Source organism: Balaenoptera musculus, chromosome 5 (genome assembly GCF_009873245.2).
Source record: "Balaenoptera musculus isolate JJ_BM4_2016_0621 chromosome 5, mBalMus1.pri.v3, whole genome shotgun sequence".
In the NCBI taxonomy this organism is placed as follows: domain Eukaryota; kingdom Metazoa; phylum Chordata; class Mammalia; order Artiodactyla; family Balaenopteridae; genus Balaenoptera; species Balaenoptera musculus.
The window spans coordinates 73,622,033-73,644,990 of NC_045789.1; the positions used below are offsets into that span (position 1 = coordinate 73,622,033).

The 22,958-nt window shown below is 39.7% G+C and overlaps 1 protein-coding gene across 6 annotated transcripts in view; it reads left to right on the forward strand.

Moving 5' to 3' along the window:
* The window catches only part of ATP8A1 (ATPase phospholipid transporting 8A1), a 236,182-nt gene that overhangs the window by 110,503 nt on the left and 102,721 nt on the right, over positions 1-22,958 (forward strand). For all 6 annotated transcript variants that reach the window (XM_036852631.1, XM_036852633.1, XM_036852630.1 and 3 more), the window contains 3 exons: positions 2,913-2,997; positions 7,714-7,853; positions 22,157-22,295. In XM_036852631.1, coding sequence (XP_036708526.1) covers positions 2,913-2,997; positions 7,714-7,853; positions 22,157-22,295 — 364 coding nt within the window. The remainder of the gene's footprint in view (positions 1-2,912; positions 2,998-7,713; positions 7,854-22,156; positions 22,296-22,958) is intronic.

Sequence of the window (22,958 nt, forward strand, 5' to 3'; positions counted from 1 at the left end):
ACATGATAAAGAAACTACAGTTATTTTTAATCAAAAAGAAATTTTGGGGGGAGGGGAGAATAGGTTACATATAAGATAAATTAGAAATCATAAATAAATTTAAGAAAAAACATCAACAAATGAAATAAGCTCTAGATAGAGTTGGAGGGGTGAGGGTGGAGTTAGTGAATTGGAAGATAGTATTGAAGAGTTCATTTAAAATATCACACAAAGAAATGGTGTGTGTGTGTGTGCGTGTGTGTGTGTGGATGACTTATTTTTCTTGCTTTTTTCCAGATTTTCAGTAATTGGGTTGTCTTGCTTTGTTAATTTTTAAGTGAAAAAGAAGGAAAGGTACACAATACACAAGTTATGTCTGCAGTAGTAGCCAACTTAGGGAAAGTTACATTTACACAAATAAAACTTTAATTTATTCAAGAAAATAATCCTACTCCAATATTTATATTCAAGAGAGAAATTAGAAACTTGAGTAATACACTTAATGCTTTAGGGACCTTAAAGTGACTGAAATTTTTCAAATTAAGTGCCCCCTAAATGAAATTCTGTGCCATATGCAAAAAAGACCACATCTGAAATTAGTTATTTCTAGCCGTTCACCACCACGGCAGAGGCAAAGTGCAGATAATTCTGAATGGCACACATGAACACAGTAAATGTTTGTCTATATTTAAATATAGATGTGTATAATGTCTTTAGCAAATATTCCAACCCCAGCTTCATGCAGCAGATCAGCCTCAACTTGGTGTTTAACTGGACAACAAGGGCAGATTCCGTGATGATTAGTAACTGGCTAATTTATAGCAAGATTATCTGCATGACATCAGTATAAATTACAGTGCTTAGCTAAGTAATTATATAAGACCTTTTTTTTTTTCCTACGTGATACTTTATTATTATTGATTCTTGAATTTCATTGTGTAGCTCTTCTTTATTTGGCTTTACTGTATAATGTGGTATTCCATATAAGTGAAATTTGGGGATAACTGAGAATTACATCAGTGCTTTATTCATTTCACACATATTTTTTGAATACTTGCCATGTGCAAGGCACTGTAGGTGAGGGACAGAGCAGCATTGGAACTTCAGACTAAAAGATAAACAGGAAAACAATGCTTTGTATGAAAATTTACCGAAGATAAATTCTTAGCCATGAAGCCTAGGCTCTTCACATACGTGACTGTAATCTGACAGTGCATGCCACTCCAGCAGCATCACCCCACCATGATTTTCCACTTTTACCTTGCCAAGGGCTAAGACACCAGATACGTAAATCCATTTAGGATTTTATGTAAAGGTAGACTCAGTAGGTTCAAGGTCTGATCCTAGGAGATGCACATGCTTTAGTTCTTGTGAAGAAACCTTTTCTGGTTCCTAACAGTGTATCAAATACTTGATGTGGCCCTCTGAATAAATGAAAGTTACTTTGGGTGAAAAGGTATCTGTATGTATTTATTTTTCACACATAAGCATGGCCAGTTGTGATTGTCATTTAAAACATACTATGCAATTCATGCAGAAGGCCACATTCTGTCCCCTGCTTTCCTTGATACTATAAAGAGGGTAGAAAATTCTCCTAGTCTGATCATCAGTTTCTTCCACTAGAATGCTTAACAACATTGCAGAATTTAATCTCCCTAGCTTTATTACTTATCACTTTTGTTTTCATGACTTTAATTTTTTTTAAGATTTTCTTAATTTTAAAATGGCCTATTTTAATTTCATGGAAAATTTCATTAGCCTCTCAAAAAAATAGTTTGTAAGTTATACCTTTCGTTCTCAGAAAGGAGCCATGAGGGGAAATTATCATTTCCTTTTGCTTTGCCCCTCTTCCCATTCCACCACTGAAAAATGAAGAGAAATTCATAATTGGAGCCTGGAATATTCCATCTGTTCTGAGGTCACTAAGTTCTGTTTCTCTCAAGGGTTCTAAATCATACTCTATTAAGTCTGCTTCCAAATCTCAGCCCTGAGACTGGAGACCCCAAAATGAGTAATGCCACTGAGAAAGTAATTGCAGGTAAATGATTTATTTTTTCCTGGTCTAATAAAACCATGAAGGCCAAATACTATAATTCCTAAAACATTAAACCCAAGCTGAAGAACGACTAAAGGAACAATAGGCAATTTACAAAGGGGCAAAAATTAGAGAAGCGTACTGATGCTTGAAGTTAAAGCTGAAAGGGACTTTAAAGATAATCCGGTAATTTAATTTTACAGACTAAATAAATTGAGTCGTAAAGCTAAGGTGACACAATCAGAAATATTCATCTGCAAGGCAATGCTAGGTTTGTCCAAGATCCTCCCTGCTCTACCCACCAGCCCACTCCATGAATTTAGACCTGTGTTTCTCAGAGTTTGTTCTTTTGTGAGCACCAATCCCATGAAGATGCCCTAACCTCTAAAAGGTTCAGTAGTAAGTTTGGGGCATGTACCATACCGCCCACTTGGAACCACCATGCGCATTAGCGTTTTAAAGGCTCTGAGAAGTATTGCAGGAGGGCAAGCTCTTTAGCTTTGTTTCGCCCAGCATTTCCCAAACTCTTTGAGTCCTGGACCATTCTTCCTTATAGCACCTATGAACACTGCATTGTTCTGCAAAATCTTCAGGGGTTGGGGGAGATATTGCAGCACGTCACAGGTAGGCGAAGTATTGATAGAATATGAGGTTTTGAACATTGCAGTAACTATGGATTTATTCAGAAAGGAGAAAGATGAAAATATGGGACTAGAACCTTATTTCTTAGTGTCATAAGGGAAACAGTGTTATTAGGGGAAAATATTTTGTGCTTCAACACTAATAGTAAAAGTGATTTTTTTAATACTCATTTGCTGCTAATAATGTTGCCAACATCAACTTTATTAAACTCAGAATTCTTAGCTTAAGTGTGTTATACCTTCTGTTTGTTTTCCAGGACACTGTAATTTATGACCGACTGGCAGAGACTTCAAAATACAAAGAAATTACCCTAAAACATTTAGAGCAGTTTGCTACAGAAGGTGAGTGTAGTATGGCAATAAAGCATGATTAAAATAAAATGAAATCATATGCTACTAATATCTTACAGGATCATTCTTATTATTTTACTTAGAGATTCCTAAAGTAAGATAAAAATAAATGTTGGTAATTTAGATTATACTCTGCTGTTCCCACCCATTTTTATTTCGCTCTCCTGTATTTATTAAAATTTTGAGAGACTTTGTCCCCACGTTTTAGGGGATGTAGGGCCTATAAATCTGTTTGCTTTTTAGGATAGTTACTGCTTACAGTTGGGTTTTTTTTTTCCAGCATTTCAGACTTTCTTCTTTTTTTTTTAATTTTTAATTAATTAATTTATTTATTTATTTATGGCTGTGTTGGGTCTTCGTTTCTGTGCGAGGGCTTTCTCCAGTTGCGGCAAGCGGGGGCCACTCTTCATCGCGGTGCGCGGGCCTCTCACTGTCGTGGCCTCTCTTGTTGCGGAGCACAGGCTCCAGACACGCAGGCTCAGTAGTTGTGGCTCACGGGCCCAGTTGCTCCACGGCATGTGGGATCTTCCCAGACCAGGGCTCGAACCCGTGTCCCCTGCATTGGCAGGCAGACTCTCAATCACTGCGCCACCAGGGAAGCCCCCAGACTTTCTTCAAACACACAAATGGTAACAAAGGGCACCCACAAGTGACAGGCATGGTCCCTAAGGCCTGGCTCAAAGGCCATGCTGGAGAGTGTGAGGGACTTCTCAGCCCTGCTCCCTCAGCAGCTCTGTCCCTTCCTACTCTGCACCTCACAGGCACCTCTGAGATCAGTGAAAAGTGCGCAGAAACTAAGTTACTGTAGAGGAAGTTGGGCCCTGCCTCGCTGCCAAGAAAGAGGGGCAGGTTCTGAGGGAAAGATGGAAGTGGGCTACTGGGTCGCCACTCAGGAGGTGCCAGGCTGCTTCCTGGTCTGGCCTGCGCCACCCACAGCCTTGGACCTGGGCAGAGAAGGAAGCAAGGAGACACTCCCCACATGGCAGCCCTGGGCAGCTGGAGAGTGTGGGTCACTGGTCATGTGATACCCCCCAGCCGATGGCCAGACCTCTCTCTGTTTACAGTTTAAATGCTTTATAGCTCAAGCAATGCAGAAGGAAAGAAACAAGAGTTGAAGAACTGGGTATTCTAATCTTAAGAAAGAGGAGAAGAAATAAATAAAGCTCTGTAACTATTAAAATAGTTATTCAACTTAGTGTCAACTCAGAACTTTTTATTAAGCCCCTACCACCTGCCAGGCTCTGTGTGAGACCTGAGAATCCGTGGCAAACATGCTTAGTTCTGTCTCTGTTCTACTGAAATGTAGTCTAGGGAGATGATCTAGATGAGTTGAAAGGAAGTGAGAGTTGTTACGCATTAGGGTCAGTTCCTACAGGAATTTATAGAATCTTATCTCTAAACTTAACAAAAGGGGCCAGCACCGTATCTGAATCTCCCATCCAAGTTTTCACTCTTGTCTGCTTCTGCTGGAACTGTTGCCAGTGGCACCAAGCCTGACCTCTGATCCAATCCTTTTCCTCTTAATCCAAGCTGCAGAAAGATAGGAAAGTTTTTAAAAGCACTAGGCTTTGAAAAGCAGGAACATGAAGAACCTTCTCCCATTTCTCCTCCAAAAATGGAAGAGCATGAAGACCCACACGTCTGTAGAGTTCAGATTCCATGAGGCGCAACTTCAGAGGGGCTTGGCAGGTACAACCTACCCAGCACACAGCACAGGTTCCTTTTTTGAGGAGGGTTAGGGGAGCATCTTTCTCCTCTCTGGTTGTGATGTTAAAAGATATTCCAGCTCCTGGACACATTCCAATTGGCTTGGCCTCCACCTCCACCCGTTTCTCTCTGGCCCCAGGTGAGAAGCATTTGTGCACCATGGCTACCCCAGGGTAAGTTCCCAGCCAGGTTTCCAGAAGAGAAAAACATGTCCTAATATGGCCCAAAGATTTCAGTTCTACTCTAAGTGATCTGGCAGGGAACAACCCTACTCCTTTCTTGGAAGATGGAGTCCTCTGGCCACTTTATGTCCTATCTTCTTTGCTTCTTTTTTTTTTTTTTTTTTTTTTTTGGCTGTGTTGGGTCTTTGCTGCTATGCACGGCCCTCTCTAGTTGCGGCGAGCGGGGGCCACTCTTCACTGCGGTGTGCAGGCTTCTCATTGCGGTGGCTTCTCTTGTTGCGGAGCACAGGCTCTAGGCACGTGGGCTTCAGTAGTTGTGGCACACGGGCTCTAGAGCGCAGGCTCAGTAGTTTTGACTCACGGGTCCAGCTGCTCCGTGGCATGTGGGATCCTCCCAGACCAGAGCTCGAACCCATGTCCCCTGCATTGGCAGACGGATTTTTTTTTTCTAACATCTTTATTGGAGTATAATTGCTTTACAATGGTGTGTTAGTTTCTGTTTTATAGCAAAGTGAATCAGCTATACATATACATATATCCCCATAGCTCCTCCCTCTTGCATCTCCCTCCCACCCTCCCTATCCCACCCCTCTAGGTGGTCACAAAACACCGAGCCGATCTCCCTGTGCTATGCAGCTGCTTCCCACTAGCTACCTATTTTACATTTGGTATATATGTCCATGCCACTCTCTCACTTCGTCCCAGCTTACCCTTCCCCCTCCCCGTGTTCTCAAGTCCATTCTCTTTGTCTGCGTCTTTATTCCTGTCCTGCCCCTAGGTTCTTCAGAACCATTTTTTTTTTTAGATTCCATATATATGCGTTAGCGTACGGTATTTGTTTTTCTCTTTCTGACTTACTTCACTCTGTATGACAGACTCTAGGTCCATCCACCTCACTACAAATAACTCAATTTCGTTTCTTTATATGGCTGAGTAATATTCCATTGTATATACGTGCCACATCTTCTTTATCCATTCATCTGTCGATGGACACTTAGGTTGCTTCCATGTCCTGGCTGTTGTAAATAGAGCTGCAGTGAACATTGTGGTACATGACTCTTTTTGATGGCAGGCGGATTCTTAACCACTGCGCCACCAGGGAAGCCCCTCTTCTTTGCTTCTTTTTCTGACATGGTCCCGGCCATATTTTATTTGACTTGAGATCGCTAGCACCTGATTGTTCTGAGAGCTAAATGACCTTGAGCGAGGACATTGTCTTCTTGGGAACCTAGTTAACTGCATTTATCATGGCTGGCAAATGCTTCTGCCTCTTCCTTGTTCCAGCTCATCAACTTTTTTCTGGCTGAGGGTAGCCTCCAAGTGAATTATAAAATTGACAGGCATTGAGCCCTAGAAGTAGGTCACTTCAAACATCAGCTGTGATTGTTTTCCCAGGGTGTTTCTGTTGGGTATTCTTTTTTTGGTCACTGTCCCTCAGTTTTTTAGACTCTTTATACTACAGATTCACAGTGGTAAAAGAGCAGTAATAAATACAACCATATATCCCAGTTAGAGGAAGGTGGCTCTCCCAGTAGACCCCACTGGGGTCCCTCTCTTCCTTACTTCATAAGCGTCTGTGAAGCCACTGTGTTCAGCACTGGAGTTACAGGTATGAAGAACTCCGGGACCCTGCCCTTCAGGAGCTTCAAGCTAATGTAGGAGATCACAAGAAAAGCAATATGAAACATTGTCATTCGTACCACAGGAGTGTTGGGGATTTCTGCCTTTGGGGTCTGGGTGAGAGGAAGATGCTTCAAAGAGACGGTTTTAAGAACTGAGTCTTAAAGTAGATGCAAGGCAGGCAGCGGAGGGAGATTGGGAGAGGGTGGAATGGAGAAAAGAATGACCAGTTTGTGCAAAGACCCTACCATGGGAAGTGAATGGCAGAGAATGAGGTGGAAGGCAATTGATATGTGGTGACTGAGCCAGACTCCGAGGTTTGGACTTCATCCTGGGGAACGATTAAAAGACTTCAAGCAAAGGAATAACCTGATAAGATTCGTTCAGATTTTAGAAAAGTTACTCGAGGCATGGAGGTGGATTAAAAGAGCTGGGGAATTGGACACTAAGGTTCCATCGAACTTGAATCAGATTTCAACATGTTGTTTGAACTGAATCAGTGTTTTCGAAATGAGACTTCGTTAAATAAAAATGGAAGTGTCAATCCAAATTTAAACCACTTCTTTCACCCCAAAATGAAACTTCATGCTGTTTGCAGGCACCCCTTACCCACACTCCAACCCCCCAGGAAAATTAACCTACTATTTGTCACTATAAATTTACCTTTTCTGGACTTTTCTTTTAATGAAATTCTACAATATGGCATCTTCTGTGTCTGGCTTCTTCCACTTAGCGTCATGGTTTTGGAGGTCATCTATGCTGCAGTATGCATCACTACTCCATTCTTTTTCATTGTTCAAGAGTATTCTGTTGTATGGATACACCAGTTTTTGTTTATCTGTTCACCAGTTGATGGACATTTGGACTGTTTCCTTTTGGGGTCTGGTGTGAATGGTGCTGCTAATGAACATTTACCTACAAGTCTTTGTGTGGATATATGATTTCATTTCTCTTAGGTAGATGGCTGGGAGTGAAATTGCTGGGTCATATATTTATGTTTAACATTTCTAGAAATTACCAAACTGCTTTCAGAGTGGCTGCAGCATCATTCTACCTAACTGTAAATATCCTGAGCACCAGATAAATATCACTGTCTTCTGGGGAAAAAAAAAAAAAAAAATGGAGTGTCAGACTTCTGAACAGAATCTTATTTGATGTTGTGGTGGGGGGGTGTATGCTTCCTTTTTTCTTTTTTCAGGGTTAAGAACTTTGTGTTTTGCCGTGGCTGAGATTTCAGAGAACGACTTTCAGGAGTGGCGAGCGGTCTATCAGCGGGCATCCACGTCCGTGCAGAACAGGCTGCTGAAACTGGAAGAGAGCTACGAGTTAATTGAAAAGGTACGTGGAAGACTGTTTTGCCCGTAAGGAAAGTTTGGTTTCCAGAAAACTTGTCTTAATTCAAGGGGCCAATAAAATTAAAATCAAAATATCTTGACACACCGCTAAATTGTTGGGTCTCCTCCGGTCTAAGTACTGACAGCTCTTAAAGTTTTTGCTGAAAAGTCTCCGGAATTGCTTTATATAGATCTGGGCTCCTTTCACAATTTTGGATCAAATTTAGTCTCATCTAGCAATACCCTTGCCAAAGGTGTGCATGCCTCCTGCCCACACACAGACATGCACACAAGCTGCACACACATGCGTGTATATAGTTAATGAAGGCGTATAATGTGTAATACAAAGTAATATAATAAATATACAGCTTGTGTGACTCCATAGCCAATCATATAGAATGTATAAGTGAACAACCCAGTGCTTATACCTGGCCTGTCATTGTTCACTTAGATACATCCATCATTTCTGCCACAATTATAAATATCCTCATTTTACCAACAAAGAAACCAAGGCTATTCAGCCAAAAAAAACGATGGATACACTATGATTGATGCTGCATAAATAGCAAGAAATCTTGCTTCCTAACTTAAAAATAGCAAACATTTTTATGTTGTACTTACTGTGTGCCACGTGCTGTTTTTAGCACATGAATCTTAAATCTATTAACCCAGAGGTCCCCAACCTTTTTGGCACCAGGGACCAGTTTCATGAAAGACAATTTTTCCACAGACCAGGGAGGGCGGATGGTTTCGGCATGATTCAAGCACATTACATTTATTGTACACTTTATTTCTATTATTATTACATTGTAATATATAATGAAATAATTATACGACTCACCATAATGCTGACAGGAGGCGGAGCTCAGGCAGTAATGCGATTGATGGGGAGCGGCTGTAAATACAGATGAAGCTTCGCTGGCTCTTCTGCCGCTCACCTCTTGCCGTGGGCCAGGTTCCTAACAGGCCACGGACCCATAGCGGTCCATGGCCGGGGGGTTGAGGACCCCGTTGAGGACCCCTGTATTAAATTATTTAATCTTCATAACATCCCTTTGAGGTAGGTAGTGTTAATTATCCCAACTGTACAGATGAAGAAATCAGGGTACCAGAGAGGTTAAGTAATTTGACAGAGATTACTCGGCTCGTAGAGGGTGAACCAGAATTCTCACTCTGGCTCCAGAGTTCATACTCTTAGCCACTCGAGTATCTTCATTCAAACCTTTAACTTTCCATTAAATAACTTGCTAATTACATAATTCCTTCAACTATACTCATGTTTATAAGGCATAGACTCAAGCTTGCTTCAAGTTGATCTTGCCTTCAGATGAGTGACGACTGACATGTTTTTTCTTCTTCGTCTCTCTCAATGTACTTCCTGTCTTGGATGGTAGCCAACACCATGGATGTCTCCCTGGACCCTTCCCTCCTTCCTCTCCCCGCATGCCCCCCACTCTGTGTAATACCGGCAGTGGCATGTTACAGCTGGAGGTGGTTTTCTCTGGTATGCAGTTGCCACTTGTGACTCTAGATACTGTTCCCCTGTCTTCTCAGTGGATTGAGATCACTTTAGAAGCTAGTTTGTGTCTCATCCCTCCCTTATATTTGAACCTATTTTGTATCTTCCTTATTTCTCAGAAGACTTCTGATAGCATGTATGGAACCCTCCAACTCAATAAATCCCACCACCGCCACCAATTTTAGATGTGCACACACAGCAGGAGACTTGTTATTAATCAACTTATTGAATTTCTCTCTCCCTTTCTTTTCTAATATCCTTATATATGATTATGTCTTTGAAATATTAGTGAAATAAAATATTTTTTTATTTATGAGACCATGACCATAATCTCTTTCAATATCTCCAACCAAAGTCCCATATTGTCTTAAAGTACTAATGGTATTGATTCTTAATCTTCGGCTTTTCTTACTCTTTTGAGAAGTTAAAAAAAAAAAAAACTGTTTGGAAATGATTCTTTTTCTCCTGTCTCCTTTCCTACACAGCCTGAATATAAGGTAGCCTTTTCCCCTGTGGCAATGGTAGAATTAATATATAATAACTGACAATAAAAATATTTCAAGTGGATTCTAATCATTAAATTTTGTTTCTACTTGAAGTGCACTGTAGCAGATTCCGGAGTTCAATGTTTAATGTGCCTAACATTTTTACTGTGAATGTCCTAGAATTTATAGATTCGATTTTATAGGTTTAACAGTTGTGTGTGTGTGTGTGTGTGTGTGTGTGTGTGTGTGTGTTTAATATCTGTCATTAAATTTTGACTTCACTCTTTTAACTAAAACAGATGTTCAACCTTTCTTCCAGCAGATGGCGATCGCGAGTCACATTGAAATTTAAGTTGCCTGGGGAACTCTATTACATGTATTTATATATTTTTAGTTTACAGATACAGAAGCCTCCCTTATGACTGTCTCTTACCTAAAATAAATGAAAAAGAGAATGTATAGCTAATTCCTCTTTACTTCATGATAAACCATGCTCTCTTTTATTGAAAAATCAGAAAGGTGAAGAGATTGGTTCCTGTGGTCAGCCAGCTTGTTCCATATAAGGACTGATTTTCTATATCCCCTGAAACCATCGTTTCTTTCAGTAATTAACTTAAGTAACTTTCATTAAGCGGTTAATAGATGCTAGGTATCAGGGATGCACAACCAAATAAGGAACACTCAGTGTGGCCCTCTGAGTGTCATGGTCTGAACCAGTTCCACCAGGAAATCCAGAGGAGTGACCCACAAACTTGGACCATAGCAAGCTTTCAGAGAGGTGGTAACTTTTGAAATGAGCCTCAAAAGATTATTTTACCAGTTAAAGGAGAGCAGAGGTCTTTTCAGAAGAAAAAGAATAGGCACAATGACACAGAGGGGTCCCTGCAAATAAAAGCTGCTTTTCTGAAAAATGATTTTCCCCCCTGATCATTTGGGGACTGTGGGGTGATAGCAGGTCTCCCTTGGTCTGAGCTTCCATTCTTTGTTAAAATCAGGTGGGATTGGTATTCAGGGGGAGTTGTGGGGGACTGTTATCACACATCGTCATGAGGCGGGTTTCAGTGTGTCAGCACAGGTTCTGCCGGTGTGTCACTAACTTAAATTTAGCTGTCATAGTCCTAGGCACATCCATTTTGGCTTCTTCCTTGGCTACTTTAAATGAGACTTATTTATTGTAATCTGTTTTTCATATGGTTGGGATCTATTTTTTATATAGACCATAATATTGGACTTGTAAGATAATGACTTTTAAACTGTGAGAGTGGTTTTCAAATCTCTCTTTTTTTCTAAGAGCGGAACCCATTTTCCAAACTAAATATTGCCTGAATATATTTATATATTTTCAGTGTATATGTAATACACAAAAGCAGAGCTGCTCTGGTTAACAAGTGGAGAGGTGGGGAGAAGCCCCTAACTGTCTCTCCCTTCAGACCCTACCTTGCCCTCATTATGGTCCACGAGTGGCTTTTCAGGACTCTGGGGCTCCACGGAGCACAGTTTGGAAACCAGATAATATTCCGTCTGTGTGTGAAATTTTAGGAAATGTGCTTCTCAAAATTTCTATAGATATTTTCCCTCAATTTTCAACAAAAGATCAGAACCTCCTTGTGGTCATACACAAGATGTTTCTGGCCATATTTGAATTAATGATGCAAAATGCCACTGACACATTAACGGTAGCATTACATTAAAGGCACTTAAAATGTGGAAGATTTGTAGAGCTTTTCCTGAAATCAGGAATGTATTTTTAATATGTTACAAAATAAGTGGAAATGTTGTAATATGATTAAGGTTGTACTTTTAAGCCCTGCTGTCTGTCTTATCCCTCCAGTGTTTGTTCAAACAAGTAATTCAGTTTTCAAAATTTAGTTAAAAGCCTTATTCCCTTGGGGGCTATAACTCCTAGCATAATTCCAAAAAAATGTATCCAAATAAGCCAAGAACATCCAAGAAGATAATGCCATGTGTCCCTTGGTGCAATGCTTTGTTACTTTTCTACCCAGCTCATCTGAGCACCAGAATGCCCCCCGGTTCACCTCCAGGGCACAGTAAAGGAGAGAGGATGTGGAAGGTTTGAAAAAGTTCTCTGGATAGGGTTTTCCCTAGTGACAGTCATTTTTAGAGGATTTAGGACTTTTACATCCATCTATAAAATATCATCAACATCTCTGCTACACAGTTGTACAGTTTGGGCTCCAACACTTGCATTCAGATGGTAGACTTTTCAGGATTAAAAAGAAATCATTTCTGTAATGCTATGAGTTGTTTCAGGATGTTCCTGAAACATCTTTTTTTTCTTTTACTAAATAAAGGTCAGGAAAGTGACAGTTATTACTAGGAAACCCAAAACATTCAGGAACAAGAAGGCTCACATAGTTAAAATTCCAAAGGGATTATGAGAATCACATCAGATACTTGAGGTGTCTTGACCCAGTTTGAGGAGAATTGTAGCATCACTTGGGTTTTGTGGACAGAAAACACCTTTTCGTCTCTGTTCATCACCACTTGAAAGAATTTACAGTTGTCTCATTCTTTCAGACAACACACTTGACCTGTTTTACCTTCTTTTAGCCTATTTCTTTTGAAAGACAATATATTTGGACTTGTAATTTAGATTATGAAACTACTTATAGTGTTGGTCTATGTTTTTAAATATTATTTTTTAAATTAAGAATTTATTTGTTATTTGGTCGGGAAAAAATTGCAAATAAATAACAATAATTATCAAGTCTTATACTTCACTAGCAGTGGTTTCTCTGTAATTTCTCACCTTCCTCTTTGATCTGCTACTTTATATTTATTTCTAAGACACAAATTTATTTGCCTCATACTCATAGTATGCTGCTGGATTCCTTTGAAAATTAGTGGTACAGAGGGCTTTGATCTTACTTATTGGGGAATATTTTATAATTAAACCATGGGTTGAAATATGAAGGTATTCCTTCGTGGTAAATAGAGTTTTTGAAAATTTTTTATATTTATTTGCTTCAATAGGGAAATGCAATTGCATAAATTACCTTCTAATCGCTTCTGATGTTTAGGAAAGCAAATTATTTATCTTGAGAATTACAGAAAACAGTGAGATATACTACTTGTCTAGTATTTCCCTGGTGATAAAATTGTTCTTCTTCTCTTATTATGAGGCATAAATTACAAAATATGCTTTTTGAAAAATCAAAACTCACCCCATACTTTTATCTGTTAACATTTTTTAGATTAATTATGGGTCAGAGAGGATCATTTTTGAGCTTAAGAGTAATCAAAAAGCTACAATTTTGGCAGCATTTAGCGCCCCTTTGAATCAGATAGCTGTGTTGTGTCTTATATGCACAAATTTTATAATTCACAGTTAATATATATCTTCCACTATCTTGAAGCTTCATGAGAGCAGGGATCATTTTTATCGAATTCATCTCTGTGTCTCCAAGACTGCCTGTCTGGCCTGTATTAATCACTGAATAAGTATTTTATGAATAAATGAATGAGTTAATTAAATAATTAATTCAAAGGCTAAATTTACTTAGTAAGTGCTTGCTTAATGAAAGCCTGCCTTCTGTTACCCACATAGTTCATGCTTTCTGCACGTTGAGGGTGTTGGTTTCAAATGCGTTGTCACTAAGGATTACTTTAGGGATGTGTTAGAAAAGGTAGCTAAGGATTTTAAAGAATGCATTCGTTAGAAATTTAGACTCAGTCATTTTTTAAAAAACCTGTCTTCCTAGTTATTTAACATATGAATGTGGGACGCACTTGGTCGCAGAGATTCAACAACAAATGCCTCAGCACTTGTCAGGCTCTGTTGTGGGCTCTGGGGGCACAGGAGGGGGGAAGGATGGAAAAATCCCTGTCTTCATTTCAGTGCAGGGAGATAGGCAGTAAACTTGAACACTGGAAAATGTCATTGCAGACAGGGCTTAGCACCCTGGGCTCCTCGATAGGCACCTGAGATAGGACAGTGAGGTAGTTAGTGATCTTTTTTTTACATTATTTCCTTGGTTCCTCCCCAAAATGTGGTTGACATTTCTGGGATTTTTTAAAAGACTGCCTTGATGTGGCATAATACAGATCGACCATTACACTTGGGGTAACTAACAGCAGTCCAGCACCCTTCCCAACATATGGTGGGGAGTGGTGTAGAGGATTCCTAGAGAAATAGAAAACTTAATGAAAAGCAGAACTTTTCCTGAACATTTATGACTGCCAAATTCACAGTAATTTCTGTATTCGAACTGAATACTTTTTCAGATAAAACTACCCGTTTCTATTCTTAGTAGCTGCCCATATCACTTTCATTTGTACTAAAAACTGAAACATACTAGCTGAAAATTTACATGATGTACTGGTGATTTTGTGGTTTCAAATTCCAGTAGTTTCCTGTTTTACTGTTTGCTTAAGAACATTTGCAGTCTGTCAGCTTATCTACTAAGAAGACCTGCCAGTTTTTGAGCCTTTACTAAGCTTCAAGTCCTCTGCTCCTTAACTTGATTATTTAGCTCCAGGGGCCTCTAACGTGGGGTACACAAAATGAACCACTGGGGTAAGCAAGAAAATGTTATAACTTCTGTTTCTATTTATGTTTTACTCATCTTTTTTTTACAATTTATTGTTGCATTTTGCAATGTATATAATTTATTAACATTAACAAAGCAAATCGGTTATACAAAAGATATAGACATACCTAGGTCTTAGGTAAGTACTCAACATCTTTTCCTACCTGTACTCAAAAAAAAAAAAAGGTTAAGATAAACAATCTATTTCCATCCTCAAAACAACTCTAGTACAGCCATATTATTAGCCTTATCTTGCTGATGTAGAAATTCTTAAGTTATTTGCTGAAGGACGCATATCCAGTAGTTGGCAGAGCAGGGATTCAAATCCCAGTTCTGTCTTAATTCCAAATCTCATGTTCCTAATCCGTGTGTTATTCTGCCAGCATGGTTTAAAAGAAAGCAAGAATGTATGTAAAATGTTGGTGACTTGAAAAGTAAAATGTAACCACGTGTGTAGTTGAGTCATCATGAGATCAGCCCCTGGGGTTGGGAGGCATGGTATTCAGGACCCGTCTGCGTAGGAAATGAGGCAGGCTGTGTGCACTCTGTGTAATGTAATGTACTCTATCCTCCTTAAAAATGAAGGTGGGAATATGTTTTTCATGATTTTCCCTCAACTCATCTTTAGAGTCTTCTTAGTGAAAGTACTTAATGTTCCCTTAGATCTCTAATCTCACGCTTCTCCTTTCTGACTGATCGATCCCTTATTATGAACGCTTTGAGGTAGACTTGCCACACTGGGTTTTGCTGTCTTCTCACTCAGATAAGATGGATGTGTTGTTTTTGCAGGCTACACCCAATCGCCTCTCAAATCCTGATTCTTTTCAGCTGGGTGTGTGAATTCTGACCTTATTTGGCAAGCCCTTGGCTCCGTGAGAATTCAAATATGATTTCTGTGGTTCAAAAAACACCAAGTTAAAACCTCCTTCTTGGCCTTGGTTGCCTGATTTCTCCAGAAGCAGGCTAATGAGCCATGCCAGTGATTTAACGCCGTTAGTCTTAGTGTACTCTAGCTCAGCTTCAACTGAAAGGACAGAGGTATGAGAGTCTCTTCTGTTAATAAATAAAACCCCTTTGTTGTGTGCAAAGAGATGTTGAGAAGAGAAGCACAAGAGTGAGTGATGCCCAGTGGAATGCAGACCAGAGAGAAGCCAGTGATCTTTGAGAGCCAGCGTTGTAGAATGGTTCTGAGAATCCCATGGCCACCAGGGCCTCTGTATTCCAGAGCTACCATACCTTAAAGCTAAAGAGCACGATGACTGCCACAGTCTCCCAACTGGTCTGGCAGCCTCCATTCTTCCCCATCCATCCCCAGTTGGCCACCGGTGAACTCTCTGAGGGTAAATCTGATCCTGTCCCTCCCCTTCTACAGTTCTTCCCCAGACGTCCTTTGCCTTTGGAATCCCAAACATAAAAAATAGCCCCTTTGATTTCCATTCCCTGCCGGTTTTTCCAGGCTTATCGTTTTCCTAACTTACTACTCAGAGTCTGAGATGACTGATCCAATTTCATCCTCAGAACAACCCTATTAAATTAGCATTACTTAAATCACCACACACCTCGCTTCATTTACCGATTCCATATTGACTATACGGCAGCTTCTCAAACACAATGTGCATTTGCATACCTCTGTCTTTGCAACATGTGATTTCTTCTGTTTGGGATTTCTTCCCGCATCCCTCCCCACCTCTCCCAAGTGCTTGGCTAATTCTTAATTCTTCGTTTAGGATTTTAGGTCAAGTGTTAACTCGTGTTGGATGGTTTTTTTGAGCCACCCAAACTAAGAAAATACTTATTTCCTGTTTTTATCTTTTGTACTCACGGAAAATTTTGTGTTTACTTCTAAGATAGTATATAGCATATAGTAATGTGATTATTTAGGGAGAGTACTGTTTTTCTCTGATGGTAATCGTATATTACAGTTGAGAGGCTCTGTCTATAGTTTGGGATTGCAAGGAGAGGAGAGAGAACTGGGACCAGAGGACCTAAGGCCAGGCTAAGAAAGAAGGGTCAGAGCTGACCCAGAAAGTATCAAGAGCAGTCAGTCAGGATGGAGGCCGGTGCAGAGATGCGCTGCTCACCAGTATTATGCATCAAGGGTCTGCAAACTCCAGCACAAGAACCACATTCACCCACTGCCTATTTTTGTAAATAAAGTTTTATTGGAACACAGCTCCAGCCATTTGTTTACAAGTTGTCTTTGGCCATTTTCACACTACAGTGACAGCACTGAGTCGTTGCGGCACAGAATGTACGACCCTCAAACCCTAAAATATTTACCATCTGTCTCTTTACAGAAAAAGTTTGTCAACCTTGCTGGAGACAAGCAATTAGGTCCTCAAACCAGCAGCATTGTCACCGATGCACATTTCCAGGCCTCATCTCAGACCTACTCAGTGAGAAATTCTGGGGGTAGGGCCCACTGATCTGTGTGTAATAAGCCCCTCAGGTAAATATGAAGACCGCTGCTCTCCATTTCTGCTCCTGTGGCTAATTACTCGGGGCTTGATGACAGACAGGCAGCAGGGTCTAGGAGAAACAGATACCAACGCAAGTCAAGGGGGTACAGTCAGAAAACAAGGAAGGGAGGATCCAAAGAATGGATTCTGAAGTACAAATTCGAGGAAGGAAGGGACTATGGTTGTGTCCCACCATCTTGCCCAGAACTACCTGCTCGGTGTGTGTGTGAGGGAATGAATGCAGGCACACGTGTGTGTGTGGAAGGGAACCAGTCCCAAAATGTGAGTCTGGGGCCTGCAGGTGGAAACAGGAAACAGGTACCTCTGGCAGGAACGCCTCAGGACTGAGGCTGAAACCCATTCACGGAAACAGAGTATTACCGAAAACTGAACAACAGAGACAAATGTTTAAAAACCTGATGATTTACATAAAATTCTAACTTTCATTTAATCTCAGTTTTACTTCCCATTCGCTGCCTTGGGGTGTGTATTGATTCTTGGTGTCTTGTTTCTACCATCCTAGCTCAGCTGTACCCCAGTTTGACCTTACATAATTTATTCAACCTCCCCGAAGCTATTAACTGAATGAATCAGTGTAAAGCACGTAGCAGTATCTGGTATTTCTGTGCTAAGGAAATGTTTCTTCATCTGCCTAGTCACAATCTTATTTTATGTTGTAAGAAAGGTTCCCAAATGTTACTACTATTTATTCATATTTACTCCAGTGATAAAACTTTATTTACCAGTATTATTCCTTTTATTTGTCTTCAAAGAAACTTCTGCCTGATAGTCCATGCTATCGTCTGAAGCCCAAGTTGATATGAGTTTGATAACTATGCTTTTTCTCATTTAGGAACATATCATAAACTTTTAAAAAATACGAAATAATCTAAGCCCTGGCACAATATTTGCTTATATGGAAATAGGTCATTTTAAGGTTCCGTTATTTCCCAATACATGTAATATAAATGTATTGGGGAAAAAACACAATTTCCAAATCTGTCATAATACATTTTACCGTAGTTTTTAAATGCTCTACATGACGTTTGTATCTTCACTAGGGTAGAAATTTTATACTTATATCCCTTTTTAAAAGCATTACATTATGAACATCTAAAAGAGAAAATAAGATTATTGATGACTTTTCTAGGTAAATAAATATTATTTCATGATTTTTCAGTGATAACTAAATCTATATTATATCAAAGAGGCATCAACTGAAACCTTTATAACTTTGGGCACGGTGACATTTTGAAAGTAAAATTAGTCTTTGGAGGTTTTTTTTTTTTTAATTCCATAAATGCCATGGGAATTTTATCACGTTTCAACACTTGCTGAATATGTAATTCCCATAGTGACCATTAGTGGCCATCTGTGTAAGGTAATACATGTTTGGGATGAAATTGATTATGGCCTAAACACTCTTGTGTTATGATCAGGAACAGCACGCAAAGTTCAAATCTTTTTTCCTAATGATCACTGTGTAGCTACAGATATTCATTTCCAGAGGCTGGACAGCCTATCACTCAAGGTCTAATCTCACAATAAATGACACCAGGGCCAAAGGAAAGGAGCCTGCAGAGCCTTCCACTAAAATTAGTAATTGCTGTACCTGAGGATCTCTTAGGATAAAGGGAAAATTAACAGGCTTTCAAATGTAGTTTTTCTTTCGTAGGCATCAAAGTAGACCCACTGCAATTCTGCTAAATATTCAGAAATGTTTCATTAGAAATTCCTGTTATCATAGCCACCAACACTCTCCAAGTTTAACCTACTTGTAACATTTGTCAGCATATTCATTGCTGGCCCTACCTTTTTGGTACTTTATATTATCTTTGCCTGGTTTGGAAAATGTTTCCTTTTTACCTGTGCAAAACCAGCTGCTTTCCTTCTTTCAAATATGCTTTCAGTGCCATCTCCCCCGTGCAGTCATTTTATTTTTATTAGGTTTGTGCAGAGTAGTGTATACCCACGTACTTCCTGAGCTCATATATCCCCCTAAAGTAGAACTAGAAAATAGGCAAATAAACTTGTTTATATATTTCTAATTAGTGTATTCACATCTTGGCTCTCACATTATCTAGTTACCCCAGGGTTTTGTGAAACATACTACAAAAAAAATACTTTTTTGGTTTAAAATTTTTGAGAACTTATATTACTGAACTATCTTCATGATCTTTTAAAATCTTATCATGCTTTCTGTGGAATATCTAACATTTGAACACAACTATATCCTGATCTTCCCTGGCATGTGGGCCAGAATGATTTAGCTACTGATTTCCTAAAAGTAGCTGAAAGAACTGATGGAATCATTGTCTCAATGTTGAAATACAGCAGTTATGATGCTGGCATAGTTGATGCTGGCATAGTTGATGCTGAACTGGTCTTCCTTTTCATTCTTGAACTTCTCGATGATGATTATTCATCAGGTTTTGATAGATTTCAAATCTGCTTCCCATTAAATATAATAAAATAATGCTATCTTTTTAAAGAAGGAAATTTGCCTTCCTGTCTTATATATTATATACTAGGAAGTCATGCATCAAGTGAATCTAATAGCTGCATAAGTTATTTGGAATATATTGAAGAGAAAATAGTCTAGATTGCAACAATACTTTAGAACATTTGGATTGGGGTTTTTTTTTGTTTTTGTTTTTTCTTTGTTTGTTTCATCATTCACTCGCTCTGCAAATATACCAAATGCTGACTATCAGTGTTCTGGAGATACAGTATAAAGGTGAACAGAACCTGGTCCCTACTTTTCCTTTTTCAACTTAAAATTGCACTTCTTATAGGTAGCCAGGGACCAAAGACTCCCCAGAGCTCTTCTTCAGCATCTCCTCGGAATCTGATGTGATACGTCTGGGCTCACAGGGTCTTCTTTGAGTCAGCACTTAGTGCTCAGGCCAGCATTCTTATGAGGAATATGCCCAAGTTAAGGGCCCTTCACTCCCCCATGCCAAATAAGGACATCAGCCTACAACCAGAGCAGGAGCTGCATTTGTTCCTCTACCTGATATTACTTAAGTAGAAAAGAACTTAAAGAAGTCAACACTAGCCCCTCACAGACTGATGCCTACTTAATTTACTTCAGCCAGCATTTATGGGGCAGAGACTGGGAGTTGACCACTGTCTTGGGCACCATCGTAGACACAAAGGGACAAGAACGCGATGGGCAATACAGAGGATCTTGGTTCAAGCCCTGCCCTTCCGTAATCTATCAAGTTATGTCACTGTGACAAATCATTGCCCCCCTCTGGGCTCCTGTCTCCTCATTTGTGCAGAAACAAGGAGCTGGGAGGCATGATCCCTAATTTTGAACAAAACTACCAGAGTCATACGTTTAAACAGGTAATCTTAATATGATAAATTAAGTATGTAAAGATGAGCCAAGTTCTATCAGAGCACAGCAGAGGGGAAAACTTGTTTTAAGACGTAAAAGAAAACTTCTTTTAGACTTCCAGGATGAGCCACGTTTCACCAGGCAGGGCCGTGGTGGATGTGTGTGTGTCTGTACACATACCTACGCCCGTAAACACATGCATGCGTGTGTATACTAACACTGATGCATAGGCTCGCCCATCTATATTTAAGCCCTGTGGCAGAGACTGCAGGCCGGCTAATTTAACACCTATTCCTACTGCGCTTCTGCCTTGCCCCTCCACTGAGGCTGGAAAAGCTAAATACTAACAGTTCGGCATGGCCATGTAGCACCATCGGACCCGTTGCTGTATTTGGAAATACACTGAGGACTTTTAGAAACCCTTTTGCTTTTCAAATAAGAGGTGGATACAGTTGGTTTTACCACCTTTTTCTTGTCTTCATTGTGGCTGTTATAATTACAGCTGTGGCAGCCACCTTGAGACATTGAGAGAGATCTGGAGAATGCGTGGAAATATGGTCAAGCCAACGATCTTATACCCACAGCTACCCACTTCAGTACTAAAGATGTTAGAAATAGGAGTCTTTATTTAAGCCACTTTCAGTCAGATTTTTTTCTATTATTTATAGCCAAAAACATTCCTAAGCAATATACTCATCAACTACACACACTCACTCTTATGTGTTTGTATATATATTTAACTTTATTTTCCATGCCTACCAAGACTTGGGGCTATTTTTAGACTTGAATTGTGATGAAAAGTAAATAGGACTTAAAGGAAAAAATAGAAAGTGGAATGCTTTCTTTGTTATTATCAACCCAGACACTATCCTTTGCAGTAATTTCCCTTATATCTAGTCTGTCCTTGTCTGATATTGTAAATAAAAAAATGAAGGCAAGGAGGGAGAACATAGTTGAGAAGAAAGATAAATGCTGAAGTAGTTCATTCTGGAGGTTAGGTTATGCGGAAAATGGGTAAGACTGAGAATCAGTTGGTTGTGGCTTGCAGAACACCTTTGGGAAGGGAACCCACTAGTGACAATGCCTGGTCACATGATGGAAAGAAAGATTTAAATCTTAGTCCATCATTGCCCATTCCTCTGTATTTAGGACCGAGAACACCATTATCTGCTTCCATTTGGCAGGCCAGGTTTCCCTAACAGCCAGGAGATTGTTCTCACTTTTCCCTCCATTTAGGACGATGAGAGAAGAAACCATTCTTCTTCTTTGTCAGAGATGAGAACAGCTTTCCACAGAGTGTTTTAGTTGTGTTCAGTCTTGTATGAAAGATACCATCTAAGGAGCAAGAGATCTTTACTGGACTCTGGCCTTCCACTATGCAAACATGGAACCATGTGAAAAACACTCAGCCTGTTCTTTCTTTCAGAGACTAATGCTATCACTTTGTTTATTGCTCCTTTCTTCATCCTTTCTCTGTATTTTGTGTCTACATTTCCTGACACTGCATCAAATTACAATTTAATAGTGTCAGCCTGTAACCTTACTCTTTTTCAAACAGGTCAGTTAGATTACTTCTTCACTGTGGTGATCTTCCATAGTTCTTGTTTTTATTTTTTCTTAATAGCTGCCTGCTCCTTTTTAACTGTTTTTGATTCCCCCCTTCTACATTTGTGTGTGTGTTTTTAGAATCAGTTCCTTACCTTAGGGAGGAGTAAGGTAAGACAGGTAGCTTCAGGAAGCCTAAGTCTCCTGCCAAAAGTACTGGATGAAAGTTAGGGATCCTTGACAGAGAAAACTCAATGGGGTATTTAGAATTTACAACAAATTCATGAATTATCATTTAGTCTCTGATTTTGAAACATATATACACTTCAATTTTTCATTCTTAAAGAATCTAAACTGTTGTGTTTTTTTTTTTAATCTTAAAAATGTTGCCACTCTCTTTCTCCAGAATCTTCAGCTACTTGGAGCCACAGCCATTGAGGATAAATTACAAGATCAAGTGCCTGAAACCATAGAAACTCTAATGAAAGCAGACATCAAAATCTGGATCCTTACAGGAGACAAGCAGGAAACTGCCATTAACATTGGTAATTCACCTAGTTTAAACTTTAAGTCATGGTGCTTTTTAACATGTTTTGAGATATTTTAGAAGATAGATTTGAGATATTTCAAGATTTGAAAGATTTGGTATTTTGAGATTTCCATATTTGTTAATATCATTGGGCTTGTCTATTTACTTATGGCCGCAGTGCCCCTTTAAATGTGCAACGATTGTATATACAGCCAAACTTCAGCTCTTGCAACTATGTAACGCCCTCTCTCACCTTTGTATCCCTGCCTAGCCCCACCTCCCATCCATAATTGACACATGTAGGTAACCATTCTGCAGTTATCTGCCAAAGTCTGGAGGCGGGGATTATGGCAGGCTTGTATACCGACACTTGTTTCTGTGACCAAAGGTTATTTGTGAGATAGGAAGTAAGGTTCTTGCCAGTGTTCTTTCATCCTACAGTTAATTCCAATTTTGCAGAAGGAGGTTGTATTAGGCAGCTCAGGCTGCCATAACAGAATACCACAGGTTAGATGACTTAAGCAACAGAAGGTTATCTCCTCACAGTCCTGGAGGCTGGAAGTCCAAATCAAGATGTCAGCAGGTCGGTTTCTCCTGAGACCTCTCCTCCTGGCTTGCAGATGGCCGCCTTCTCTCTGTGTCCTCACCTGGCCTTTCCTCTGTGCATTCTCACAGAGCA